We start from the raw sequence: 13,379 nt of genomic DNA, 5'->3' as shown, positions 1-13,379 counted from the left end.
TTTCTTACTTACGCCTGTTACCCCTCGTCGGAGCATAGGCCGCTCACTAGCATTCTCCATCCAGCTCTGTCCTGGGCCTTCCTTTCCAGTTCTTTCCAGTTGTTATTCACCCTTTTCATATCTGCTTCTATTTCCCGGCGTAATGAGTTCTTCGGCCTTTCTCTTTTCTGCTTCCCTTTCGGATTCCAAGTCAGGGATTGCCTTGTAATGCACATTGGTGATTTCCTTAATGTACGTACTATCCACTTCCAACGTCTTTTCCTAATTTCCTCTTCAGCTGGAAGCTGGTTTATCCTCTCCCACAGAAGGCTGTTGCTGATAGTATCCGGCCAATGAATGTTGAGTATTTTGCGTAGACAACTGTTTATAAATACTTGTACCTTCTTGACGATGGTTGTAGTAGTTCTCCAGGTTTCAGCTCCGAACAGCAGGACTGCCTTGACGTTCGTATTGAAAATTCTCACATTGAAATTAGTTGACAGTTGTTTTGAGTTCCATATGTTCTTCAATTTTAGAAATGCTGCCCTTGATTTGCCAATCCTCGCCTGTAACTCTTCTACAGTTACTACCGGTCCCAAGCCCGAGTAAAGGAGGAGGGTTGAGCATGGAATTAGCGACCCCATCCCGTAGAAAAACTAACACGCTAAAAAAACGCTAACCAGAAATAATAATAATTCAAACCATTCACAATCATATTTGATAACATCTCAAGTTACAGAGTTCCATCATTTTTAGGGACGCAAATCAATGAGTTGTGATTTTGTTATAAACTTATTAATACATATATAGCTAAGTATCCAAACAATGAATTGAATACAATTATATTAGCCTTTGTATACGACTTATTCATTATAATTGACCAATCCAATTCCTTTTTTCATTATTAATTATTAACAAAAAAGTAACAGTAATGATAGTAGTAGTATGTATAGACAGGAAATAAGAGAAAAGGTAAGCAAACAATTAATAAATACGCCTATGTTTCACCTTTTTTCACCTTTTTCTTCTTTTATATATTAATCTCGAAAAAGAATAAAATTTACGACCATGAAAATAGTAAATCCAAAGAGATACTGGACCTTATAGTTTATTACTAAGGAACTAAATAGTATGCTTATGTATAATTCCAGGTAAAGTTCAAATCACTTCCATTTTGGTTTCTTTATGTTTTCTTTTTTTTTTGTTTTAATAGATTACCTCCCATTTCATGTCACATATTTATTTATTCATTAGTAGATGATTAACTTCATAATAAGTAAGGATAAACTAGTACAACAAATAAACAGTTGATAGAATAAAGGGAGAAGAATCTTAACAAAGTACAAAGTGAAAAAGAGACAATAAGTTAGTGAGTCTATTGTATTCATATTTTGTTTTAATCTATATTTGTTACATTGATGATAGTCAAGAATCTCAATTGATTAACCATAGCCAGTATTCACTTAGTATTGTTTGTTTGAATCTTTCCATCGATGTGTTAGGACTGCAACTGGTCAGTCTCTAGTTGGCATATGTGCATACTGTGCGTATTGCCTCGATATTGCCTTAATTCAAAAGCATTATAAGCAAAGATGGATAGTGGCTAGCTGTAGAATCCAGGACAATACGCAGAGTATGCACATATGTGTTATGCTTGAAAACTAAATCGATTCCGCGGTAACGAACGGAAGCCAATGACACAATGAGCTATTCTAATCGGTTGTCCCAGGCCCCGCTAACTAGATGAAGAAGTCCAAGGCAAGTAGGGGAATATATATGTATTCCGTAAGCAGCCGAGTACAAGCAATCGAATAAGGGGAAAAGTCAAGCGCATTTATACAGTAACAAATTGTCCTTGAGCATCATTAGTAAATAGCACACATAAAGAAACAATGGACCAATAGCGTTTAAGATAGTTTACAAGTGGGAAATATGACGTGAAGGTAAAAAGAGCGCTTTTGGCGCGAAAACAGCTAAATTCAAATTTTCAAAATAAACTACAAGATTAAGCCATTTACCAAGTAAGTTCTGGGGATTTGACATCCCCAACAATATGCCAATAAGAGACTGACCAGTTGCAGTCCTAAACATCAACAGGAAGATTCAAACGAACAATACTAAGTGAATTCAAACTTCACCTCATTTCACAAGCGAGTGGTTATCAGGACTCAGTAGCTGAGTGGATAACGCAATGGCGTTTGAAGCGAAAAGGACTGGATTCGAGTCTCACGGTGAACATCAACTCTGAGATGCAGGCAAATCCATCTGACGAGTCCCAAATAGGACGAAACATGCGTCCTGGATTCCACTGCTAGTCATTATCCATCTTTGCTTACATAGCTAGCATGTATAGATTCTAAATACCCTTGTGAATAGATTTTTACTCATCAACTAACCTACTAGCCATCCAAACTCTGTAAATAATGAGTTGATGTTTGAAGCGAAAGGTGCTAGGTTTGAGTCTCAGTAATAAAATCAATATTCTGAAATTCAGGCATACCTAGCTAACCAGTTCCAAATTTAATGAGAAATCTATCCTGGATTACAACAATAATAGCAAACATATTTTAATCAATTGTTGACGTTTATTTTTATTTTTAGTACATCACTAAATTCATTTATGTAGGAATTTTTGGCTACTTTCGTGATTTGATTTTGAAGAATTACAGGCTCCAAGTAGCTGATGAAAACTTGGAAAAATGAAGTGAACTTATGTTATTTCCTTAAAATTGTTGTCGTCATTTATTTTGAAGCTTTTGACAAAAGAAATTGAATAAAATTGGAGGTGAGGTGAATAAATTACACATTTGCGGCCCACTCACAAGGAGAGCTGAGAGTAAACTAGAATTTACAGTCAAAAAACAATAATATCAACCTTAACCATCAATACTAAACACGTACTTTTAATCGGTGATATAGCTATTGAATATTGTTAACTTCAATCAGTGATTATTTGTCATCTTTGCTGACTACGACAAATAAATGAACTAGAACTCAAATAAAATGACTATAGAAACAATGATTTATGGTTGAGACAAACCTAATACACGAATATTTATGTGTATACATATATGTTTTTCCTGAGCGGTACACATCTATAACCCCAGCATTAATAGGACTGATAACTATTACAGCCGGCAGTGAACATGATACATGTAGACCAATAGTTGAATATTTTATATTCTAACCAAATAACAACATAACATGATGACCACCTAATGTTGTGTGTGATTACTGTCTCACTTTTAGAACGGTCAAACATCATCCTCCATTAATTTTCAACAGAAACTTGATAATTCATCTTATAGCAAGTCACCGGTGAGCACTATATAATTCCTACTAATTATGGTCATGAACAAATATTATTTGATAAATACTTTATAAGACTCATAGACTTAAAAATATGCTCAATAAAAGTATATATTATTGATGTATAATAATTTTGAAGATTTTGCACTATTATTTCAAAAAGCATACCACCAGTTTAATGGTCCTTGACTTTTAAAATGAGAATTACAAATATATTACTGATAGAATGAAATTCAGCAACCATTTGACGATTTGCTGACAAGTTATAAACGCAGGCTGTTTTTTCAATGTCTGTGATTGCACTAGTTAAATGTTCCCATCTTAATGAATGGAATAAAGCTTAGACCTGTGATCCACTATGTGAAAAATCAATTCCCATAACCAACAATTCACAGCTTTATAGATAACGATGGAAATGCTGAAAATTTAAAAGTAGAACAATCCGATTTATTGCAAACTATCTTGTAATTTATTGGCACTATATGTGCTGGCAAGATGAATTATCAATCTACAAAACAGTATTACAGAAATAAGAATATAAGCAACATAAAACAGTTATACGCGTTTTTCACTATCAATAAACAGTTGAGAAATATCTCTGGCCAAACATGTCGCTGACCATTTTAAGCAAAATAGTCATTTAACAAATATTTTAACTATATTAGTTACATAGATGTATAGTATGTGAACTTTTAACGGCAAAGCGATATGTGAAAAACATCGCAATATTATGGAAATATTATTCTTTCAGTATACGGACTTTCAGAAAAATACCTAATCTATTGGATAGTTTTTGGTGAAAGAAAATCTAAATATTTTGATGTAATCTACTGTAATCACAACCTTAAATAATAAGTGAATGTGTTTATCAACTGTACGACTTAAATCAGGTTCATAAAATCAGTGATGTTAAACCGAAATGTTAAAATGTTCAGCCTACTAAGTAATAAAGTATTAGCAACTCATAAAGCAAATAAAACTTTATGTATTAAATTTAAGAATTGAGAATTTCACGCCAATAACGAATAGAAGCCAGGAAGTTAAATAAATTTCAAACACAAAAGCTAATTAAACAGGTAGAAAACATACAGGCAAAATGGTCATTCAGTGCTTTCATGTTTTTACCGAATGTCTAATTTAAATTGACTTATGAATTTAATGAAATTTAACTATTTCCAGTACGCATACTGACGAGAGTGATTTCTGTAAGGTGAATTTATTATTTTGTGCCGAACACGTATTTCACTTTAAGCTGTCGATCTTACTATATCATCAGATTCTTAAATTTCACAGAAACTTATTTCATGAAAATCATTCAGCTCCAAAACAAGTTTGTGATTGGTATTCAGCAGAATATTTTGCTAAATATAATTTCTAACTGATTACTAAACAACAATTAACCATCTAATACCATAAAACTTTGAACATAAACCATAACATTTACAAGTCAGTATGTTGTTATAGTCTGTTTATTAAGATGTAACTTACATAGTTCATGAGCTGCCTAGAGTAGTGAAATTTTTTAACACTTCAACGATTTATTGAACTCTCTCAGGATAGTATTCCTAATTTAATCTGAACATATTCCACGAGCTTAGGTGTATTTTTAAATTGCTTTTGAAGTTTATTGTCTCCCAAATTTGCAGCAGAATCATAAGTCAAATAGCTTCTGAATTCAAACCTGATTAGTTCATTTGATGAAAGCTGAAAAGTAATCACGTCACCATCCATATAATACTAATCCTCTATCTGTCTATTAATAAAATAAATGAAATACACAGGTTATCTACTTACGTCCAATAACCTTTCCTTAACTATTCATCAAACGGAATACCTGAGTGTTGAAAGCTTGACAGATAAAAATAGAATTGTAGTTACACACAACTAGTGACCGTTCAGAACGACGAAAATTTCACTCTACCGATGTGGTATCTCAATCTTATACTCACTGGTATCTTTGGTTGAAATTAGGTAACTTGGACCTAATTTATATGCAAGACCAACAGCAGAACACTACCTAAGATGTATCAGTCAAAATAAGACCTAAATGCTAGAACTCAAATAATTTGGGGCTGAAAGCTCAGGAAAAGAGTTAAGTTTGATAATCGGATTGATAAGAGAGGTAGTTAGAGTAAGACTTATATGTCTTTCAGAAGAAACCTATTTCGTCACATTATATAAACTTAACTGAAGAAATGCACCTCCTCTCAAGAAACGACATGCAATTCTTGAAGACGACCGTCAAGAGCCGAGAATATCCAAACAGTATATTGATCAACCGTATTCTGAAGACTGAAGTCAAAACCGATCCAAAGTTTTCTTATGAGTCGTTTGGTGTTAAAAACGGTTCCAGAAAAAAGTGTCAGTTTTACAGATGCACTAAAATCCCAAACTTTGCATACATAATGGTTTTAATGTCCGTCGTTGCTGCGTGACATAAACACTAGCATATTTCCTCGTTGCACATAAATATTGCTTGTTGGTTTGTTGGTTTCACTAAAACGGTCGAAACTTTTAAAAGAAAATACCACCGTCAACTTTTCTTATCAAAGCTAACAAATAAATTCAGTGGTCTGTTATATGGAATACTGACATTCAAAGAATATTCTTTGAAATACTACATAGTATTTTATGGCTAGTGAACCGAAGCTCAAGCAGTGATTTTTGATCGATCAAAAGTCACATAATCCAAAAGTTAACGTCCTATTGATTTCAGTCATTCAAGCTCGTTCTTTTACGAATATAACTGAAAAGAATTACACAAATATTCTTTGAGAACCAATTATAGTTGTAATTCATGCACAGACATTTGGAAACAATATGAAAACTTACTATTTGCACATCTATTCTTAAGAATGCTTTTCATATCTGCGAATTGTTTAGATTCCAACAAGTATATTTCTAACTGAAGAAATATAGTAAGTTCTGTTTAAAGCTAGATTTGAAAGTGACAAGAAGAAAAAAATTACATGACCTTGAAAAGCTAAGCACTAAAACTAAACCACAGACAACGTCTTATATTAATTGGCCTGTTTTATTTCTTGTTGCACATACTTCCGTACGAACAGATTTTGGTTTTTTCTATTAGCGGATAATTCTGGTAACACTTATTTGAGTTAGCCTTTTTTATGAGTTGTAGATAATCAATTTAAGTGGTCTGTCCAATGACTGCAGTCTTCTCGAGTTGAACGAGAATAGTGTGACCTCCTGACTTGCGCTGAGATTACTTCTTTCAGATAATATGTGGCGTGTATGAATTTCTCATGATATCCAGATACTATGACTACTATGGTGACCACATATTACTAACATGACGTTACATATATCATGTATCAGTTTGAATAGATTGAAGAAAAAGACGATGGGAAGGATTGGAGAGCTGTTCGACACTCACTAACCTGCCTACAGGATGGCGTGATTAGGGCTAGGTGACATTTTGTTGACCTCGAAGTGTAGTCAACGGACGAGAAAGACGAGACCCTATGATGAGTCACATTGAGCGAGGATTGCAAACCATTCCTGAACAAGACTATAGGACATCTTGACACCACTATTCATCGGACACAGTCGAGAGTTTTTATTTTGTTAGTTTGTTCGTAATCAGCATCATCAGATCGGCTACCAACTTTAGATTGCAATTAGTTGTACGACATTGCTGGAGTTTCGTTTGCTGCCTGACGTTTGTAATACTTAGAGTTTCAAAGTTTTGAGGCCAGAATATTTAATGTTCATTTTCTTGCTTGACTGTGTTTGATATGATCAACATAATCTATCCTTGAGGTGAAGGAACAATATTTGTTACTTGCAAGAAAAGTTTGTTATCTTGAACAGTTAACCCCTTACGTTGAAACTACTTCACTAGGGACATTTTTCGTGTTTTTTACTGAGAACCTTTCTACTTATTTTCAATTAATCATAGAATATTTTTAGTGCTTTGATACCTCACTAATCTATAGTTGATCCCAAAAGTTCACCGTTGTAAAGGTAACCATAATTGCTGAAGAAAGCAGTGTCCAAGAATAATCTGTTCAATTTCTGCAATTATTTACCTATTTAGTACCACTTGTCTGAAATGTTTACTAAGGTTTCTTGCTATATGAAACATATTGGGCATTATCGACTTTGGGTATACTTGTGCTGAGGTAGATCACTGAATCTTTCTACCACCTAGACCACTAATGGGCACAGCAAATTTCTGAAACTAAATACGAACTAGGCGAATGAATACGGGATTCTAGGTGAGATCTCACGTATCTCTGGTACGAAAACCAAAGTATTTTCAGAAGAGTATTTGGATGTTTAGAGTGGTCACTTAAGAAAGCGAAGTCTTAGACGCTTCCACACTTCAAACTTCAGTCATTTCTATATCATGCCTAATATACATATCTGGTTCTTCTTGTCAATGAACCTATAGGAGCGTTATTCCAATGATGATGTATGAGGGATTATCATTGTTACTTATGTTTACTGACTAATCCTTCAAGTCAAACCTTGAAACCATGTATCCACTTCATCTAATTCGTCTCCGAGCTCAAGCTTGTTAGCATCATAAATTGTTATTCTCCAAATATTTTCGTTATATGAAACAAAACTATATCAATGGTTTAGACAAACCCAGTAAATTTTCGACAAGTAGTAAAAATAATAGCAATAATATAGTAATAATAGTAAAATAATAGTACCCTTAAGTTGATCATTTTCCACGCACTATCATCTAGACACGTGATCGTCTATTCTTACTGATCACCTTAAACTTCAAAAAGAGTTTTTATCCAATGTCACCAAGGTTCTGCATCAGTCTTATTGATGGTAATTTGCTGAGTGCTTTATTCAAATCCATAAGTATTACATCGATATCCAGATCACTGTGTGGGGACTCATCCCAATCCTTTTTCTTAATGAGTAGTTCAGTGAATCAGGAGTATCTCCTACAATATCTATCAAGTTCAGGGCATCACAGTCCTCTTAGTTCTAAGTGAACAGGCAGATGATCATGAATTATTGCTCCTGACACTTTATATCAATAGTGAGGCTGGCAGCTCGGCAAAACTATAGTTAACAATAGAGCTCCTCAAACCCCTGGAGGACAAAGTTTGGGACAAAGGCGAACCGAATAAATTTGCTAGTTGCCGAGAGACCGTCTACGTTGAACAGTACCAATCAGTCCTCGAAGACCATCTGACTTACCAAGTTTCAAACAGACGAGACATCAAAAACCAGTTTTGATGTTATGAGTACATGTCGGTTGTTCAAAATCTCAGTAGTAGTAGGATGCATTAATATTGTTAATTCCAGAGTTTACAAAGTGGTCTGACCAGCTTTCGTTTCGGTTTTAATCTGATTTGGCCGCTGGCCCTTGATTTCTGTATGATTATAACAGAGGGGCTTGTGAGTTGTTCAATGTTCTATTTTTCTTACCCTGAAAATTTTACAATATTCACTTTCATATCCTTTGGTTTGCTATTAGCCCTTCCCATCTCTTAACCACATATAATCTGACTTGTCTCTTATAACTTCATAGTATTACGATATATTAAATGGATATCTAACGCATAATACAAATGCTATTGCCATCTGATTTGCTTATAACATGGAACTTGTAGAGACAGTGTATTCCAAATATGGTCCTTGATTAAAGCAATATTCATACCGACAACAAACGTAAGAGGGCCTAACATCATAAAAGGAGGGAGGGTGGCGTTACTGACCAGCAAACATGATGGTGGGGAGATAACTTCAATCCACCCGTGTCTGTGAGGCAGAACATATTAATTACGGCCCCTTATGTCTAGTGGGATGCGTGTTGATGCGAAATTATTCATGCAAAATACCACTTTAAATCATAAAAAAAGCTGAATTGGTTCCACTTCCGACCGAGTAATCCTATTACAAGCAAACTAGATAATTGGCTAAAAACGAAGCCCACTCAATACCCTATAAAATCTAAAAACCAAAAAAAGAGTTCAAACAGCTTCTAAAGTAAAGGGAGACAGTCATTTGTATCGGAATACTGTTTTCAGCACTTTATTTTATAATTACACAATTCCATACTTCCTTCTAAACTACCTTCATTTATACAGTTCCTTACCCACTGATACCTTGCCCACACTTATTTTTCTTTAACACATTAGTATGCTCTTACCTAATAAGTACTTCAGTAACAGACAAATAGACTAAATGGTTATACCTTAACTATTCCTCCATGAATATTGTGTGCTCTGCCTTTCGCCCTTCCTTTTTCTTACACCTTTTCAGCCTCCTCCAGATACTCCACCGAAAACAGATATGGCACGGGTGACTTCGTCCTACACCGTTATTGAAGCTTCCAATATTCTGGAGGGATATAAGTTCGAAACTTCTAAAAGCCCCCAACTTCGCATGTATCTATTCCCGACCATCAGTTGTATGTTGCAACGCTACCTCAATAAAGTGCGCCAAGTGTGATATTGACATGTTCCTTACGAAATCCATTTACATTCATATCTTATGAAATATCAACCCAGCTGAGAATTTTTCAACAGTGAAAATTGTAACTTCTTTAACATTTTGATCTTGCCTGTAAACCGGCATGCCTCATGTAACAAACTGTTATTTGAGAATAAATTATTATTATTATTAGGACGTGCATTGCAATCGTCAGTCTGACAAAGAAAAAGTCATTTTGAGAAACTAGACTTCTCACTTCCCAACCCAATTTTGCATGCATTAGGAAAATTAGTAATGGTAGTTTTATACTCCTGACAGTATGTAATGGGAATTAAATTCTACAAACAAGTACTGGAGATGTTTCCCAACACCTAGTGGCCTTTTGGTCAATTTCTTTACTAATAGTGATCTGTTGAAAGCACATATTCTTATACGTATTCCTGAATTTGTATCACACTTACTTGATGGAATGACAACTGATGGCTTATCAAAGCCATCCCTCTGTTATACGTCAGTGACTTTCTGTTCACCTACACAAAATCAAGGCACAATTACATAGCAATATATGGGACGAATTAGTATGATTGAGTATAAAATATGCAAAAAGATAAAAGATAACAATGGCATCAGGTTAAGCAGTTGCTAGGAAAAGTTCGTACAGTCAAATCTGGAGTACATCAAGTCACCAAATTCATAAAGCACTAAAAACTAGTCACTTGTAAAAAGAAATATGATTCAGACGGATAAGAGATATAAAACCCTTTTTAGTCAAGTTCTATCTTCACATCTGGATGGTTTTATCGCGAAGCTTTAACTGATCTTCCAAACATCATCGGCTCAGAGAAGTGCATCTAAGCCTCCTTGAACAAATCATCCACATTAACGAACAAAACTTCACTGAAATCATTGACCTAAACTTCCAATCTTCTCCAACATCCCTAGTTGTGTCTATAAGTAACTTTATTATATATCATGGAGAAGTCTTAGATGCCAGTATTCACTAGACCTTCGTGTTCTACTGAAACAGTCCATTTATTATGCCCGGACAAAGGTTTTGTATAACATGATATACTGAAAATGCTGGTGAATGACATGGTTATTCATCGCAAAATTTTCATTAACTCCATCACTTCACTGAATGAGATTCCACTTATTTCCATATTTCTCCACTGGAGGACATATAGCTTTTTACTATTTGAGTCTCCAACACACTAACACAGTCTACGTTATGAGCTGTGCAACTTATTCTTATGCTTACACTAGCCAACATAAACCTCCGTTCAATTATCTTTTAGATACAAAAGTAAATAATACACCACTATTGTTCGGTATGTTTGTTGAATATTTAGGTTTGTTCTGGTGATTGTTGAATAATTAAAAAACTCAGTGTAAAATTTTTACGTTTCAGGTACACGGCGTCACAAAGTCCCTAAAGATCCATTGTTCATGTGCTGCTGGAGCAGATCTTTGGAACAAAGTCCCCAACAATCATCGGTTTTCACTCAACAGTAATCTGAAAGTAGGCTTGTGATTCAGTCGTTTTTTGAAGTAACGAGACTAGGGCATATTTCGTCATAAAAACAACATTATCGCCAAAGGTAAAAAATCTACCCAAATAACGACGGTATCGACAAAGGTTTTTGACGCTTTATCTTCATACTTGCTGCTTAGGTTAGCTCCTATTAGTCCGTACTACCATTATACTGTAAACAATAAAAATAATTCATTCACAATAGAAACAAGTTACATGAGGCATGCCAATTCACAGGCAAGGTCAAGTTGTTCCAAATCTTATAATTTATTACGTTTAACTCCATTAACCATTCTCTTCGGCGCGTTATGACTAACGTTTTCGTTTTGAAGCAGGATAACAAAATATTAGTGCATAAGTAGTAGGATTTTGACCAAAGGCTGAATTGTGCAGCCCAAAAGACAGAGACTTATGCAAATTCTACGTTACAAGGCTGAATTGTGGACAGTAAATACTGCAGGCAGCTCGCATTTTATGAAGCAGACGAACGTTTCATTCATTTTGGTGTGTACATGTTACTGATTCCCAGGTAGCTGCGATAACGGGATTAATTGTTTAGGGAATTTTTGTCTAAAGATCAAAGGGCAAAATTTGAAGTCATTTTCTGGTTGCGTAACTTAGACTTCTTACCACGTTGATGGATTCGATTTCTACAAATGTGGCATTCTGAACACTGCTTCATTTGTTTTGCCTAATCACATCAAATTGACAAAACCATTGCCGTCATATGTTATGGAGTCGTGTTGAGCAAATTCGATACTAATATTAATAATTTATGGAGGGGAATAAAGTGCGAAAGCCCACGTACAGAATCGCAGATGACGTACAAACAAAGGAATGTCCCATATTTATACATTTAGCAACATCCTAAACTTTGGCTGGACTCGGACGGTCAGGATCGTCGAGGTCAGCACGCGATTTGCGGTTTTCCAAACAATGGAGGCCACAGTATTCTGGGGTACGAACATCATCGGGCGATAATGCCAAGCATTAACATACCAAAGAGTTTTGAAGGGTTATTTTGCACATCAAGTGATTATTATTATTACATGTGACTCAGGAAACTGTTCTTCCATTGATAACTCACCTCATATTTGCTGTCATCGATTGCGGACATTATTTCAAGACCTCTCGCGACGATCTTCAACATGTCCCTTTCACTCGTTCAAATCCCTAAAAATTGGAAAGACGCTCTTACCAGTCCTTTATTTAAGGATGATGAGAGACGGATCGCATCTAACTACTGGCCTCTCAGCCTATCCAGCATAGTCGTTAAGTTAGTTGAAAAGATAATTCGGGTTAAGTTAGTAAGTCACATAGATTCTTACAATCTGTTAACTCCTGACCGACATAAGTTTCGTAACAAGCGTTCATGCTTGACTAACTTACTCATTGCGAGACAGTATTGGACAGCAGCCCTAGATAGCGGCCTGTCTGTCGATGTGATATTCATACATTTTAAAATTTGAAAAATTCCCATATTGTGATTTAGACCAACATATATAAACGAACAATATTGTTCGCTTATATATGTTGTTTATACATTTTAGCTAAGTGTTTAACAAGGTTTCACACATAGGTCTTATACAGAAGCTCTCGAGCTTTGGAATAGCGGGTGCTGTACAGGAATGGATAGGAGAGTTCTGATGTGATCGCAGACAGAGCGTGAAGGTCGATGAAACGCTATGCGAATGGAATCCGGTCAAAAATGGTGTACCACAAGGCACCATCTTAGGCCCTCTAGTTTTCCTTCTCTATGTTAATGAATTACTGCTATTGCTTAAGCTGTCGACATTATTGTTTGCGCATGATGTCAAAATCTGAAGAACAGTAAGGAGTCAGGCTGGTCATATCCATCTCCAAGCTGACTTTGACAAATTAGTTAGATGGGCTCGAGGTTGGGGCCTAGGACTTAATTCCAGGAAGAGCGTGCTCATGCACTTCGGGAACGGTAATAGTAACAATTTTTCCATTGATGGTACATCTCTTCCACGCATTCAAGAACATAAAGACTTCGGAGTAATAGCAAGTCATAACTTGAATACGACTACGCAATGAAATGCAACTGCTGACAAAGGTTATCGTCAGTTATGTTCACTTCGCCAAGCATTCAAATTCTTTGACGAGATGTTTC

At 35.4% G+C, this 13,379-nt stretch overlaps 1 protein-coding gene across 1 annotated transcript in view; it reads right to left on the bottom strand.

The window, feature by feature from the left end:
* Positions 1 to 6,154, bottom strand: part of Smp_156850 (hypothetical protein) — a gene marked incomplete at its 5' end in the record, with an annotated part of 33,625 nt that extends 27,471 nt beyond the window's left edge. Inside the window, one exon of the mRNA XM_018797733.1 lies at positions 6,121 to 6,154. Within this exon, the coding sequence (XP_018652745.1) occupies positions 6,121 to 6,154 (34 nt within the window). The remainder of the gene's footprint in view (positions 1 to 6,120) is intronic.
* Positions 6,155 to 13,379: the final 7,225 nt, after the last annotated feature.

This window comes from Schistosoma mansoni, chromosome 5, assembly GCF_000237925.1.
Source record: "Schistosoma mansoni strain Puerto Rico chromosome 5, complete genome".
NCBI classification, from domain to species: domain Eukaryota; kingdom Metazoa; phylum Platyhelminthes; class Trematoda; order Strigeidida; family Schistosomatidae; genus Schistosoma; species Schistosoma mansoni.
Note: the sequence above shows the minus strand (reverse complement) of the source record. Positions and strands in the feature narration are given on the sequence as shown.